At 39.2% G+C, this 15326-nt stretch overlaps 1 protein-coding gene across 1 annotated transcript in view; it reads left to right on the forward strand.

Moving 5' to 3' along the window:
• The window catches only part of NALCN (sodium leak channel, non-selective), a 366003-nt gene that overhangs the window by 91769 nt on the left and 258908 nt on the right, over nucleotides 1-15326 (forward strand). Inside the window, exon 7 of the mRNA XM_075918747.2 lies at nucleotides 638-792. Coding sequence (XP_075774862.1) covers nucleotides 638-792 — 155 coding nt within the window. The remainder of the gene's footprint in view (nucleotides 1-637; nucleotides 793-15326) is intronic.

Raw genomic sequence — 15326 nt, forward strand, 5'->3', positions numbered from 1 at the left:
ATTGGAACTTGGGAAATCTAGGTTCAATTCTCAGCACTGCCACAGATTTCTTGTGTGACTTAGCATCTCTACCAGGAGTTTTTTAAAAAGCCTGAGAGTTGGATGCCAGTCTTCTGTTGAATTCCAATGGGAGCTGGTTATCAAACTCCCTTGGCCTCCTTAGAAAATATCAGGTTTTGTGCCTCATTTCCCTATATGCAAAACGGGGATAATACTACTCCCCCCATACATCCACACAAACGTTGTTTTGTATATTTAGATGTATCTTCTGTGGGTCAGAGAGTGTTTTTTACTGTTAATATTATTTATGATTCTTACTGCCACATGTGTTTCGACAAGATCTTGCACTATGAAGTTCTCATCTTGGTTGGGGCCTCTGATACTATGTGACTGCTGTTATTACTACTGCTGGTAATGGAAAGAAACCTCAGCCTCCAGGTGTGTTAGTCTGACCATTTCCATGAGCACTAAATTCACTAAAAAAATGTTTTAAATGAAGTCGTCACAGGATTTAAAATACTGATTTTTCATTGCAAAATAACTTGCATTAATAATGTATCTTGAAGTAAGTAAATATACAAGTTAAGCATATGAAAACTTGAGTACATCTAACGTTTTGATACTGTATTTTTCACAGAAATGTAACCTGGAATAATTTAGCTATCCCAGATACCCACTGTTCCAGAGAACTAGAAGAAGGTTACCAGTGTCCACCAGGATTTAAGTGCATGGACCTTGAAGATCTGGGACTAAGCAGGCAAGAGCTGGGCTACAGTGGCTTTAATGAGATAGGTCTGTCCTACTGGTAAAATCCATTTTAGTAACTGTTTAAAAATGTTTATAAAATAAGTGCAATATACAGACATAATTGCAGTGCAGTGAAGCTATTAAGTGAAAATAATATTCTCCTCTACCACTACTGCACAAACAACTATATTGATTTTTCCTTTGTCATAATCTATTTTTATTAGGGCTGTCAATTAACCAGTTAACTCAATTAAAAATTAATCACAACTAATCAAAGTTTTAATCACATTTCTAAACAATAATAAAATAGCAATTTAAATGTCTTATACATATTTTTGATTTTTTTCTATATTTTCAAATATACTGATATTCAGTTACAACAGAATGCAAAATATGCAGTTTACTTTATATTTTTATTATACATATTTGCATTCTAATAAAAACAAACAAAAGAAGTAGTATGAGTCAGTTAATCTCTCACACTGTAGTGCAATGTGTTTATCATGAAAGTACAATTTACAAATGTAAATTTGTTTGGTTTTTTTTACATAACTGCACTCCAAAATAAAACACTGGAAAAAACTTTAGGGTATGTCTATACTACATCCCTCTGTCGCCAGAGGGATGTAAATTAGACATACTGAAATTGTTACTGAAGCAGGGATTTAAATATCCCGCACTTCATTAAAATAAAAATGGCCACCACTTTCTGCTGACGCGGCACTTTGCCAGCAAAAAGCGGCAGTCTAGACGGGGATCAGTCGACAAGGAAAGCCTTTTCCGACTGATCCTGTAAACCTTGTTGCACAAGGCATAAGGGATTGGTCGGAAAAGGTTTTCCTTGTCAACCGATCCCCGTCTAGACTGCTGCTTTTTACTGGCAAAGAGCCGCATTGGCAAAAAGAGGCGGCTATTTTTATTCTAATGAAGCGCGGGATATTTAAATTCTCACTTCATTAGCAATTTCGGTATGTCTAATTTACATCCCTCTGGCAACAGAGAGATGTAGTCTAGACATACCCTCAGTGCCTACAAGTCCACCCAGTCCCACTTTTTGTTCAGTCAGTTGCAAAGGCAAACAAGTTTGTTTACATTTACAAGATTCTACCCATAATTCCTCACCCTCCAATGCACTTTCACATTAGAAAGGGATTACACTACAGCACTTGTATGAGGTGAATTTTTTATCTTTTTTACAGTGCAAATTAGGGTAGTAGCTGAAATCAATATACAGACTGGACCTCGGGACCTGACTGGTCCTGGATGAGAGATTTTGCTGGAACAGGGGAGGTAATTTTTGGGCCCCCTGCTGCTGTCCCCCCTGCCTGGCCCACTGGCCTTCAGTCAGACTCCTTACTTCCTGCTAGCCCGGCTGCCCCACTGGCCCCACTGGGCAGCCCTGGCTCCAGATCTCACATGGCAGCCGCACATGCCATTCTGGAGCTCCAGGTCCCACAGGGCAGTTGCATGTGCTGCATTGGGGATCCAGGACCCTGTGGGCAGCTGTGCACCATGGATCCCTTCCCCACCAAACTACTGCAGGTCCCAGCCCCACTGAGCAGCCACACGCATTTCTCCCAGTCCTGCTGGGAAGACCTGCTGCCATGCACTGTTGGCAAGCTCGCTGCAGGCAGCCCACTGCCCTGCCAGCCCCACAGGGATTCTTGCCACTAGCCCTTCACTGGGACTCTCTGATCCTGCAACATTCATGCTGGACCATGGATGTTGCCGATCCAGAGAATCCCAGGTAAGAGAGTTTCAAACTTTATTTGAAAATGTAGGAAACATTCACAATATTTAAATATTTAAAGAAATGTTATTCTAATAGTGTTTAGCAGTGCAATTAAAATTGTGATTAATCATGATTATTTTTTAAAATTGTTTGACAGCCCTAAGTTTTACAAAGTCTAGTATCCCAAAGTTTAAATCATTTTATGATTATGTCTTTTTTTAAAGAGCGGCAACAGTTTGTTATTATAATATGCAAATGCAATGATTAACATGTGCATTTTTATTATTTGTGATACATTTTAGAATATTTAATGGGTTCATAATCTGTCATGTTTATCTATCAGACTAAATGTTTGGTGCATTATTTTTTCTGTAGTAAGGTTACAGATGGTGCCCAAATACAGGAGGGATGGACATATTATGGAAATGTAAATTATTTTAATGTAAGGAGCACAACAGGTCATGCAGCTAGAAGCTAGACTGGATTTCAATAATAATACCAACTCATATGTTTCACCGGTTATGGAAAAACTAGCATAATTCTTTGGTTTCCCAAATATGGTTAGGGGAAACCACAAGTTAGTGACATTTCAGTGTCAAAGATCCTCTCTCCCCAAACAACTTCCATATGATATATGGAATGGATAGTGATTCCTATAGCTAAGATTACCCATCTCTATGGCTAATTTTACCAATTAAGAACTTGTCTTCAGTAGTTTATAATTTACCCGATTTTTAACCATTTGGGCTGACATTTTATGTACTGGATGTCTGTCAGGCTGAAATTTTTGAAAAATTCTTATACATTGATAACCAGGTAATGGCAGTTACCTGTTCCTTTCATGGTGATGATTTTAAAATAAGAATAAAAATTATATAATAAAATAAATAACGAAATTCCCGAGACATTTGTTGAAGGCCCTATACTACAGAATAACTTTATCAATGACTGGGAAGACAATAGAAAATTATCATAGAAAAGTATGGTTTGAAGATTATTTAAGGTTTGGGACAGTGCTAAATAATGAATAATATAGGTCACAGATACAGAATGATCTGGATTTCTTAGTAAAGTTGGGCTCAATAGAAAAATATGCTTTTTGATACGGTCAAACATAATTAATACATCTAGAAAAAGAATATAGGCCATACTTACAGCATGGGGCTCTCTATACTGGGAAGCTGTGATATTGCAAAAGACCTGAGGGTCCTGGTGGATAACTAGCTCAACTTGAGCTGCCTTTTAAATCTAGGCAACTTGAGACTGGAAACAAGAAACACATTTCTAATAGTGAGGATAATTCATCATTAAAATAATTTACCGTGTTTGAGGTGGATCTTCCACCTCTGTCAATTTTTAAATCAGGATTGGATATTTCTAAAACATATTGCCTAGCTCAAACAGTACTTAATTCAGGCAAGTCAGATGTCCTGCGTTGTACAGAAGACTAGACAAAACAATCTTTTCTGGTTTTATAGCTTCTGACTTTGTAATGGTTCAAAACGGCTCCTTTAAGCAGACAGGAAGGGTTAGTGGACTGGTGTCACCTGTGGTGATGTTCTTTAGATTTCTCTCAGAGTTACCTGCAACCTTATACCTTTCCCCTATTGTGTAGTCCAGATTCTGTAGTTATTCACATTTCATAGTACCTTACTCCACGAGAAACCTCACTAAGTTAAATGGATGTATACGTTGTGTAAAATACTACTCAGTATGTAGAATCTATCACTATCTGAGAAGAATGTCAAAGGAGGGATCCTCATGTATTGTACAGTTCCTTTCAATCTACTGTACTCCAGGCATGCTTAAGAGGAATCACTTGTGGGAGTATATGCACAGAAGACCCCTCAGGAGCACTTGCAGCATATAATCCTGCAATTGCTTTCCCTCCACTCCCCCCCCCCCCACTCCAGTAGAGGAGTCAAAAACATTTTGTCCTTGGTATCCACCTCTTGTGAGCACCCCCTCTTGGGATGATATGTGCCTGCAGGCTTGAAATGAAGTGGCACCCATCTCTTCTATGTGCCCCCTTTCTAGTTGGCTGAGAGTCTCCTTTTTTCAGTTCTTATAATGGGGTGACACCTTCCTCTCACAAGCACTCCCCTTCCTTTCAGACCAGGGTGGGCAAATACTGGCCCGGAGGCAGAATCCAGGGTTAGTTACTAGCATGCTCCCATGTTTACTTGCACGGTTGCAGGAACCAGTAATTGCAGCCCCTTTTGGCCCGCAATCACCATTTCCAGCCAATAGGAGCTGCAGGAAACAGTGTCCTGGTTCATGCTGCTTCCCGCTACTCCCATTGGCTGGGAACAGCAGTCCACAGCCAACAGGAGTGGCAATTGCCAGTACTTCTGGCCATGCAGGTAAATATAGCAGTGGCAGCCTGACAGGGCTGGTGACCCACGGTGATCCACGGTGGTGTTATTGCCCACCACTCCTCCAGACAATAGTTGTTCAGCTGGTCTTCAGTGACTCAGCTAAGAGTTACATACACTGTCCCCCTTTCTGGGTCAGACAATCTGTAGTTCTTTCCCATGGCCCAGCTACTGGGCCATAGTACCAAGGCTTCCTCCCTGAAGGTGTAACCTTGAGTGGGCTAGACTTCACCGCCCTTCTCCAGTGCCAACTGCCCCCGCCCCCCATTCCATCAGCCATCCAGTCCTGGAGACCCAGAGTTCAGTCTGTAAGGAATTTCAGCAAGGATTGCCCAGTGTCAGCCTCCTACATTCAAGTTCCAAAAGAAACTAAAGAAATTAAATAACTTTATAAAATCTTATGAAGAAACAAATAATCTAATTCTTACAACAGAACACAGATATGTTATAACCCAGAGATAATGTCCATAGTTACACTAAACATAAATAAAAATAAAATTATAAGTAAAATTTGAACAGTTCAGTCCACACAAACACAGTAAGAAAAGACTGGGCGGTCCCAAAAGCTTAGATTTAGTTCACCAAAGCCTCAGTTTGTGCCTCTGATCATCAGATTTGCACCATATGCTGAGTCTGAACCATCTCTGTCCACTTGATTGTAGGGAATCCTCAGTTGAAGTCCAGGCAGCCTCTTCCTCTGCTGTGGATCACTGCTAGGCAGCCAGCTCACTGATTACACTAGTCAGCTAACTCACAAGTGAACAGGGTTAAAGAAATCCTGTTACAAGAAAATACAAAAAACTGAGAATAACAAAGTAGAAAGGACTCTTTCCCCATTACTACAGTTACAGAGAAGCTGAGGAATCATACTGAGAAAGTAACTAAAACAGTTTGGCTAAACTCAAAACAGCATTTAAAGCAGACAATTAACACAGAAGAAGGTATTTTCCCTCCCAGGTTCTCCTTGCTTTAAGTAGCATTGCCCATGATCCCTGGTATAGAGTTAACATCACTACCTACTGCAAAGTGTTGCACAGTGAGGAACAACAGTCTGCTCTCTGCTCCCGGGTCATCTTCTCCCAGTTCATGCAGGCCTTAAAGAAGCATCTGCCCTGCCTGCTTGCTCATGAAGTCTGACCCCAAACTACTAAACCTTACTCCAGGAACTTCTGGGTGGAGTGGTAAATCTGCCCAGCAACAGTAATACTCAACTCACTCTTACTTCCCCCACAGGGGTCTCTTAAAGAAATAGTTCCCTATAAGGTGCATGGGTTACAAAGGCACTGTTGTCTTTAGCATCCCAAGAAAGGCCTATCTTGGTACCCTCAGTTGGCATCCTTTTGGCAGCCCTCCCTGGCTCAGTCTTTAACCAGATCAGCAGGGCCTTTCTTGGTACCCTCACATTCTGTGCTCAGTTCCCTGAGCTCAACTGCCTGCACTGATCTGTATATGGCCCTGCGGCTCTGCTTGCCAGTCAGCCAGCCAGGCACCTAGTTTTCCCTCTTCAATCTGTAGGCAACAATTGACTGCTTTGCTCCTGCTGCTTCCTTTTATATGGCCCTTCAGGTCCCTGACTGGCTAGTCCAGTAGTTCCTCTGATTGGTTGCTTCTCTGCAGCCACTCTGGATTGTGTGGAGGACTTCCCTCTGCCTTTTTTTTTTTTTTTTAATTAAGGCAAGGTTAAGCAGGACTACAAGGCCTCCAGCAGGGGGCTTCTGGACATAGTCCATCTTGTCACAGTTTCCATATTTCCAGGTAAATAAGACTGATCTCATCAGCTCCAAACTCTACTACATTTTATTAATGTACCAGATATGGATCATGGAGAATTCTCATAATGGGAAATCAAGAAACCCTTTCAGCTCCTAAGTGTTAATTTACCAAAGCTAGAAACATGTGGGAGGTAGTATAAGATGAGAATTCCATAAGGTTGGTTATATTAAATTATATGCTGAAAAACTACACTGAAACATAAGGAATTTTGCAATTTATTATAATTTGTCAATAAACGTGAAGAAAAAAAATGTGTGTGTACTACATTGCAGCAGCTATACCTGTAATTGATAAAACTTTTTAAATGGCCTACTTTTTTAGTTTGATATGTTTAAGAAATATCATTGTATTTTAAAATGAAAATCAGAAAAGTTTAGGCTATATTAGAATGTGGCTGAGAGAGGCTTCAAGATTCTGTGAGCTTTCATGAAAGATACTCTGTCAGCACCACTGTAATAGTGACATCCAAGCATCTCCAAGGAGCTCAACAATAAGGCAGGAGAGAAAGAATCTCTTAAGACAATGACGACCCAGACTGGGCAAGCCAGAGGCAACATCCAAAAATGAACCAGAAACCAGGCAGATTCTGTAGCACACACCTTAGATTCTATCCATGGGTGCGTCTGCACTGCACCGTGAGTCGAAATAAGATACACAATTTGAGCTATGTAAATTGCATATCCTATTTTGATGTTATTTCAAAATAGCTTATTTTGAAATTTAGCACTGTCTACCCAGCACTTATTTAGAAATGAATTGCTATTCCAAAATGTCCCTTGCTCCTTGTAGAATGAGGTTTATAAAATATCAGAATAGTGAGCCCGTTATATGCGAAATAGTTATTTTGGGATACCTCTGGTATCCCAAAATAATGCTGCACTGTAGACATAGCCCGTGAGAAATACCGCTTTGTAAGTGGGAGGATGCATTCTCTACTAGTTGAAGTATTTGGGGAGTTTCTAGGAACACCTTTGGTAGATTATTACAGTGTGCTCTAATTTGAAAGTGATAAAAAAATATGGTCCACAGCAAAGTCTACATCCAAGTGTAAAGTTTGAGGTCCCCTTGCCGAAAAGAGGAGAGTACTTTTGGATATTGCTACTACTTCACCACCTATAAACAGCAGCAAGGTATCTCTCTCATCTGAGATGGTATATATCAGTACCTTTCTCTAATCTGGATGTTTCTCTATGACATTGAGAATTTCTTCCCTTTTACCTGACTTGAGCCTCGGGCAGCAGTTTATTATCCTGAGCTCTATTGAGACTTAGGCAATGTCTATAACAGGAAACTATTTTGAAATAGCTAAATTCAACTTAATAACTCCTAATTTTACAAAATTGAAACAGCATATCCCCACTATGGGGAAGCCTTGAAATTAGTCTGAGGCAGGCTCCATTAATGTAGATGCATTACCTTGATGTAGAGCCCAGGAAGCACTGGGGAGTAATTAGTTCAAATTACCGCGGGGAATAGTTATTTCAAAATAATGGCTCTGGAGTGCCCACACTAACACTATTTCGAAATAACTATTTTGAAATTAGAGTTATTCCCCAAGAAAAGCAGGAGTATAGATTTCAAAATAAGCAGCATATTATCTTAAAATAGCAGGCTTGGTGGTGGTGTGGGCATTCCACTTATAAATTTGACGTAAGGGGGCATTATTTCAAAATAAAGCCCTAGTGTAGACCAAGGCCCAAGGTACTAGAGAAGCATAGGATAAGCCTATATGGCCAGGCAAGACTCAAATTAAGCTACACAACTTCCGCTACATAGTTTAATTTGGCTTTTGGCACTCTCCACACAGCAGGAAGTCGAAGGAAGAACACTCTTCCTTTGACTTCCCTTACTGCTCGTAAAATGAGGGTTATAGGAGTCAGAGTAAGAAGTCCTCAAGCTCGACATTATTTCGAAATAATGGCTTCTGCGTCGACACACTCTTTGTTATTTTGGAATAATGTTAAAGAGAGATGGGGGGGAGTTTCCTGGATTAGCTGATTAAGCAAAATTTAATATTCCTAGAAATCATGCCTCCCCAATCTATTAGAATTCTTTGAGATCCCTCACCAAAGGCTCTTAAACAAAGTAAACACTCATGGGATTAGAAGATCTCATAGATCTATAACTAGTTAAAAGATGGGAAACACAGAGAAGATAATAGTAGATTCCCCAAAGTATTTATAGTGGGACCAGTGCTGTTTAACAAATTAATAAATGATTTGGAAAAAGGGGCAAACAGTGAGGTGTCAAAATTTCCTGATGATACAAATTTACTCAAGATAGCTAAATTTAAAGCTGACTTTGAAGATTTAGAAAGGGATCTCATTAAACTGGGTGATTGGGCAGCAAAGTGGCAGATAAAATTCAGTGTTGAGAAATGTAAAGTAATGGACACTGGAAAATATAACCACAACTATTAGTATAAAATGTTAGGGTCTATGTTGGCTGTTGCCACTTAAGAAAGAGATCTTGGAGATATTTTGAATAGTCCTCAGGAAATGTCTGTTCAGTGTGCAATGGCAGTTAAAAATACTAACTGCATGTTAACTATTAGAAAAGATATAGATAGAAAATACTACGGTGACAATACCTATAGCCATGATACACCCATACTAAGTACTGTATGAATTCTTGGTCGCCCCAACTCTAAAAAGATACATTATAATTATAAAAAGTACAGAGAAAGGCAACATAAATTATTAGGGATATGAAACAGCTTCTATATGAGGAGAGATTAAAAAAGACTGGGACTGTAGAATTTGGAAAAAAGATGACTAAGGGAGACAAATGATAGAGGTCTATAAAATCATCAGTGGTGTGGAAAAAGTGAATAATAAGGAAGTGTTATTTACTCCTTCATATAATATGAGAACCAATTGTCACCCTGGTTAATAGGCAACAGGTTTAAATCAAATGGGAGAAAGTAATTCCTCACATAACATACAGTGAATCTGTGGAACTCATTGCTACGGGATGTTGTGAAGGCCAAAAGTATAGCTGTGTTCAAAAAAATAATTAGATTATGGTGATAATGACTTCTAGCCAATATGGTCAGAGAGTCAGCCCATACTCAGGATGTCCCTAAGCCTTTGCCAGAACTTGGGAATAGATTATCAGGGATGGATCACTCAGGAATTGCTCTGTTCTGTTCATTTTATTTGAGGCATCTGGCATTAACCACTGTTGAAAATCAATATACCGAGCTAGAGTAACCATTGATCTAAGCAAGTGTAGCCATTTTTATGTTCTTATGTTCAAAATCTCTGTGTAATAGCCAAGTCTTTAACCTTATAGAAAGATGTCTGAGGGACTCTGAAAATATCAGGTAATGTTCAGAACTATTTTGGTACTATCTTTTTAATAATCTCTTTTTAGTCAGGAATTTTAGAAATATGGTAATAACTGGCAAGTTTAGCAATTGATGATGCATTTTTTTATGTCCAGAGGTAACTAAGTTATTTGGCAGACTCTTTTGTAGCTATATTATTTTATTTGATAAAAGCAATGATGTTTCACTTTGAAGATACTATTATGGAACTTGTCCTCTTCATTCCTGAAATGTGTCATTGTAACAATCATATGAGCATAGCAATTTAGCAGCTACCATATAATTAGTGCTACTTCATTTACGGTAAATCAGTACAAGTTATGCATATTTGATTTTGATCATTTCATTTACAGTTTAAAAAAAAGGAAAGTGAGATTTTTGGCAAGTTTGCTACAGAGTAAGGACCACATTCTGTGCTGTCATAAGAGGATGCAACACTACTGAAATGTATAGAGATTAGCCAGCTTGCATCAGGGATGAATTTGGTGCAGAATGGGCATATTGTAAGGAGCAGAATTTTGTCAAGTGGAAGGTCCTCTGTTTTTCACCCTTAACCTGCTTCCATTGAAATAAATATTTTTTTATATGAATGAGATCAAGATATTGGATCTGTATAGTGGAAAACTAATATAAGATTTGGTATTTGCCAAGGAATTTTATTCTAAGCATATAGTTCTGTTTTCCCGTTTTTGTTCTGTTTTTAAATGAAGTACAATACCTTCTGATCTAAAGTCTTCTCCTCTGTTTTCTTCTCCATTCTTGTTTTCTGTTCAGCACTGTCCTCTGTATTATCTTGAGAGAGCTTGAGAAATACATTTGTCTACTTGCCTGGGGGGAAAAAAGGCCTTATTGTGCATATGCAATACAAAGTTTAAACTCTTTATAAAAAAAGAAAAAAAAGCTGTGAGAAGGAACCATCTTAGTTTTATGTTTGTAGTTTTGTACAGCATCTAATAGAATGGAATCCCAATCTAAGAGCTTCAAGGCACCACTGTAGTAAATAAATAAATAAATAATGTCCTTATTACTGTTAACATAATTGGATGAAAATATGAACCAAGTGTATGATTTTATGTTTGCCCCTCTAGTGCCTCTAAATATCTATGCCCCTCTAGTGCCTCTGCTATCCTTCAAATCTTTCCCAGTTTGGAAACATAATGGTTATGTCTACACTGACGTGATTTTCCGAAAATGCTTTTAATGGAAAAGTTTTCCATTAAAAGCATTTTCAGAAAAGCACGTCTAGATTGGCAGGATGCTTTTCCACAAAAGCACTTTTTGCGGAAAAGCGTCCGTGGCCAATCTAGACGCGGTTTTCCGCAAAAAAGCCCCGATCGCCATTTTCGCGATCGGGGCTTTTTTGCAGAAAACAGTACTGTGCTGTTTACACTGGCCCTCTTGCGCAAATGATTTGCGCAAGAGGGCTTTTGCCCGAACGGGAGTAGCACAGTAATTCCGCAAGAACACTGACGATCTTACATGAGATCGTCAGTGTTCTTGCGGAAATTCAAACGGCCAGTGTAGACAGCTAGCAAGTTTTTCCGCAAAAGCAGATGATTTTGCGGAAAAACTTTCCAGTCTAGACACAGCCAATGTAACTGAGAAAAGTGACAAATTTCACTGCTGCTGTTGGAGAAATCTGTGGTAAAGAGTGAAATTGTTAAGAGCCAGTTTAGTTTCATTCTACTGAATCTTGGGGAAAGTCTGAGCAGTAGCAGCAGAGTAATAGGAGTAGGCTACCAAAGATCCCCAGATCCACAGGAGGTTCTGGAGTGAGAGGGAATAGCAGCAGCAGCAGTAGCAACAGCAAATAAGTAGCCTATAATTGTTTGGTGATGAGCAGCTTCACATTTAACAACCGCCATTAACAGCAGGGTTAAGGACAAAAGTTTTGTGGAATTTCAGGCATTGCCCGGCAGCTGGGCAGAGAGATTGGCTTCCCAGATGGGTGTTGCTCCTGAACAGAGTGCCCATTTATCTTAGATGAGTCCTTTATCAATTAGGGTGCCTGGTAATTTTTTTCAAATGCTGCCCATATAGGGGTCAGTGGAAGCAAATGAAAGGATGTGAATGACAGGGTTGATTCATGTATGTGGATAGCACAGGTCCTCACTATTGACCATGCCTAAAAGGTACAATCATGCCTCTCTGTTTTCTAGTCTAAGCTGCTTTTGGATTCATATATTAGAAAGATTGACATTTCCTCTATTAAATTATCCCTCAGAAATGACTCAAATGAAAGTGTCAGGTGTATTCATATGTGGCCTCTGTTACTATTATTACTCTCGTCATGTGAAGGGGCTCACCCTCTTGTGAGTGCCCTTTTGTGGCCAAGGGCAAGTCTGCAATTCCTCTGCCTGACTGTTCTTAGGTGGCGGAGGTGTCCCATAATGTTGTCTTGTCAGTAGCCTGGGACCAGGCTGCTTCTTACCCCCTGTTGTGGCTATTGGTTGGGGAGGGGTGAACCAGACCCCCCCACTCCTCTGGGTCCTGACCCAGAGACCCTGTAAGTAGCAGTATTCTGCTGCGTTTCAATAGAGTCTGTTGCTGTCACGTTCCTTGGGACTTTTCCCCAGGAAGCTGTTGTGTTCAGCCTTTGCACTTTACGGTCAAGTTCTCCCTGGTCTTTTGCCAGAGTTCTGCAAGATGTTGCTGTTTTATGGCTAGTCTTTAGCCATAAAGCCTGGGTTCTGCCCAAGTCTGAAGTCCAGCTTCCGCTTGGAGCTGTCTGAAGTGCTGTTGTTTCCCAGTCAGCCCTTAGGTCTGCCTAGGTCGAGCTCCAGCAAGGAACTGCCAGGCCCTGGTCCGTCCAGCAGCTTCTTTTATAACCTCTTGCTGGGCCCTGATTGGCTGCCGGAGAAGCAGCCACTCTAGTCTACTTGGTGACCTCTTTTCTGCCCTTCTTCCTGGGACGGGTGATATCAAGGCCTCCAGAAGGGGACGTCAGGCCAAGGCCACCCCCTCATATGTCTTTAGTTCATTCTCTCATCTTTGGTCGTATTAGTTCAGCAGAGTGTGACAAATATGATAGTTTCATGTATTTTCTGAACACAGTGGACTAAATATGGAGAAAAAAATATCCCTGTACATTGGTAAACTCCAGTTATTACCTGTCTAATGAAATATGTATTTGAAAACACATGTATTTTAACATTTTCAAGAGTCATCACTAAAGAACACAAAGACTACTGTGAACCTAAATGGGAGCACAGAAATAAATGGGCAGATTGGGGGTTATGAATATTCAACTGTATTTTCAACATAATTACTTATCTGAATGTACATCTAAATTTAGTCTATGTAATTTTACATGTAAGTAATCATGATTCATTTATACACTGAACAATTAACAAGGTGCATTTTTAGTGTCTGTTTTGTTGCAGTGGGTTTATTTTTTAATTTATTGGTGACTGCTAGAGGCACTGTATAGTATTAGATAGTGCCAATTATCTGATCCTGTAGTTTATGGTCATTCTTGGGTGTTTTTTTATATCTGTTTATTTGTGCCTTCAGTTGCAATGCACTATGAATATACTGCATTTTTTGAAAATTGAAGCCCTAACTTTTCCTTATGTGGACTTTTACCACAGCACATGCCCTTTCTACATACAAATATTTGTAACATCTTGCTAGTAATCATCACAAGTACTGCGTGGACACATTCCTGTAATTAATCTGCATGTAATTAATGTGCATTTGTCACATCTCATTTCACCATTTAAAATACAAAGAACAGCCACCAATACACACAAAGGGAGAAAAAAGACAAACAGAATTGAAAAAGACACAGAAACAACAAAAAAGTCAGCACACATGAAAATAAATTGGTCTGGTTGTCCTTTAAATATCTTTCCGCTGCAGCAACTTTCATCTTTCACAACACCCACTCTTTCCCCCTAAGCCTTCAAATCCCTCATCTATCCAAATCAAGCAAGCTGAATGTCAGCAGTCAAATTTTGACATGACAGAGTGAGATATTTTCTTATGGTCATACATACTCATCAGCCTCAAAAACTGACAAATATTCTGCAGTATATGTATAAGGGGTTTTCCCCATGAAAAATCTGTTCTATAAAGTGAAAAGCAAGCAATATAAATCTACCCAGTATCCTCATAGAGTTCTGCAACATGCTGTTTTATAACACAAGTGGTCCATTAAACAATAACTAAAATTGACACTAGTGTTAAAAAAAATCACTATCAACAGTTATTTCCTCTTCTGGCAATTGGCAGTTAATGTTCATTCTTTGAAGATGCACTGGTTGCAATTAAAAACTCACCATTTGCCAAGCATTTACCACAAAGTCAGCAAAGTTTGGCCTATACTTAGAAAAGCATAGGCCAAACTTTGCTATCACAGTGGTAAATGCTTGGCAAATAGTGAGTTTTTAATTGCAACCAGTGCATCTTCAAAGAACAAACATTAACTAATAAACCGCAATTGACATGCCATGACAATAAATATTGTCACCCATCCTTAGCCCAATAATGAGCTAGTAAGATGATTACCCTATTATCATTCCCATTTTACACATTGGGAAAGGGAGAAACAGAAAGTTCAAATTTCTCACCCTACTTCTAGTCAGTGGAGGAGTGGGAGTAGATTTCAGATATCTATAGTTCCCATTCTTATAGTTTGTTCGACTATGAACCAATGTATCACCAGTAAGTGAAAAACAATTCTTAGACATAACACTGGTTAAGAAATACTTTTATCTGCAATTTAGAAAACCATTTCAATTTCTTACTGGGTAAAGATGTCAGAAATGAGTCATTTAAAGTGATCATAAATTAGTATTTGGTAAACAAAATATTGTTTTGGCGGTCATAGCTAAGACACAAAAAATTTTAGATAGTGGCAAAGCAAGACAAAGAACCTAAATCTCCTGAGTCTTAGTCTGGTGCCTTAATCTCAAGCCCTTCCTTCTTGATTAGAATAATACTGTCTCTACTTCTGGGGCTGGAGGAGCTCTCAGTCTGAGCTACAGCTCCAGGCTCAAAGTGGGATCCAGAAACATGGTTAATTATATCCAAAGGTTTGTTATTATGAAAGGTGTGACAGCGACAGTGTACTGTACCAAAATGATGCCTTCTGATATTAAAATTTGTGAATCTAGGCCTTAGATAATCCTATCATGCACGTAATTCATATATATATATTGTGGGGGGAGTGCAAAAGGATTTTCTGATCAGCAAATCCTGAGAGTTTGAGGCTTTAAATTACACCAGAGATAAGAGAACGGAAGTGGTTCAGATATAACACTGTCACAGGATTAATATCTCTTGATCCAAACGTAAATATCTCAGCTTCACCTAAATAGTTGTTTTAAATTGTCTTACTTAATTTGGCTGTCTTCATCTCTGCATTATT

This window comes from Pelodiscus sinensis, chromosome 1, assembly GCF_052426305.1.
Source record: "Pelodiscus sinensis isolate ZL-2025 chromosome 1, ASM5242630v1, whole genome shotgun sequence".
NCBI classification, from domain to species: domain Eukaryota; kingdom Metazoa; phylum Chordata; order Testudines; family Trionychidae; genus Pelodiscus; species Pelodiscus sinensis.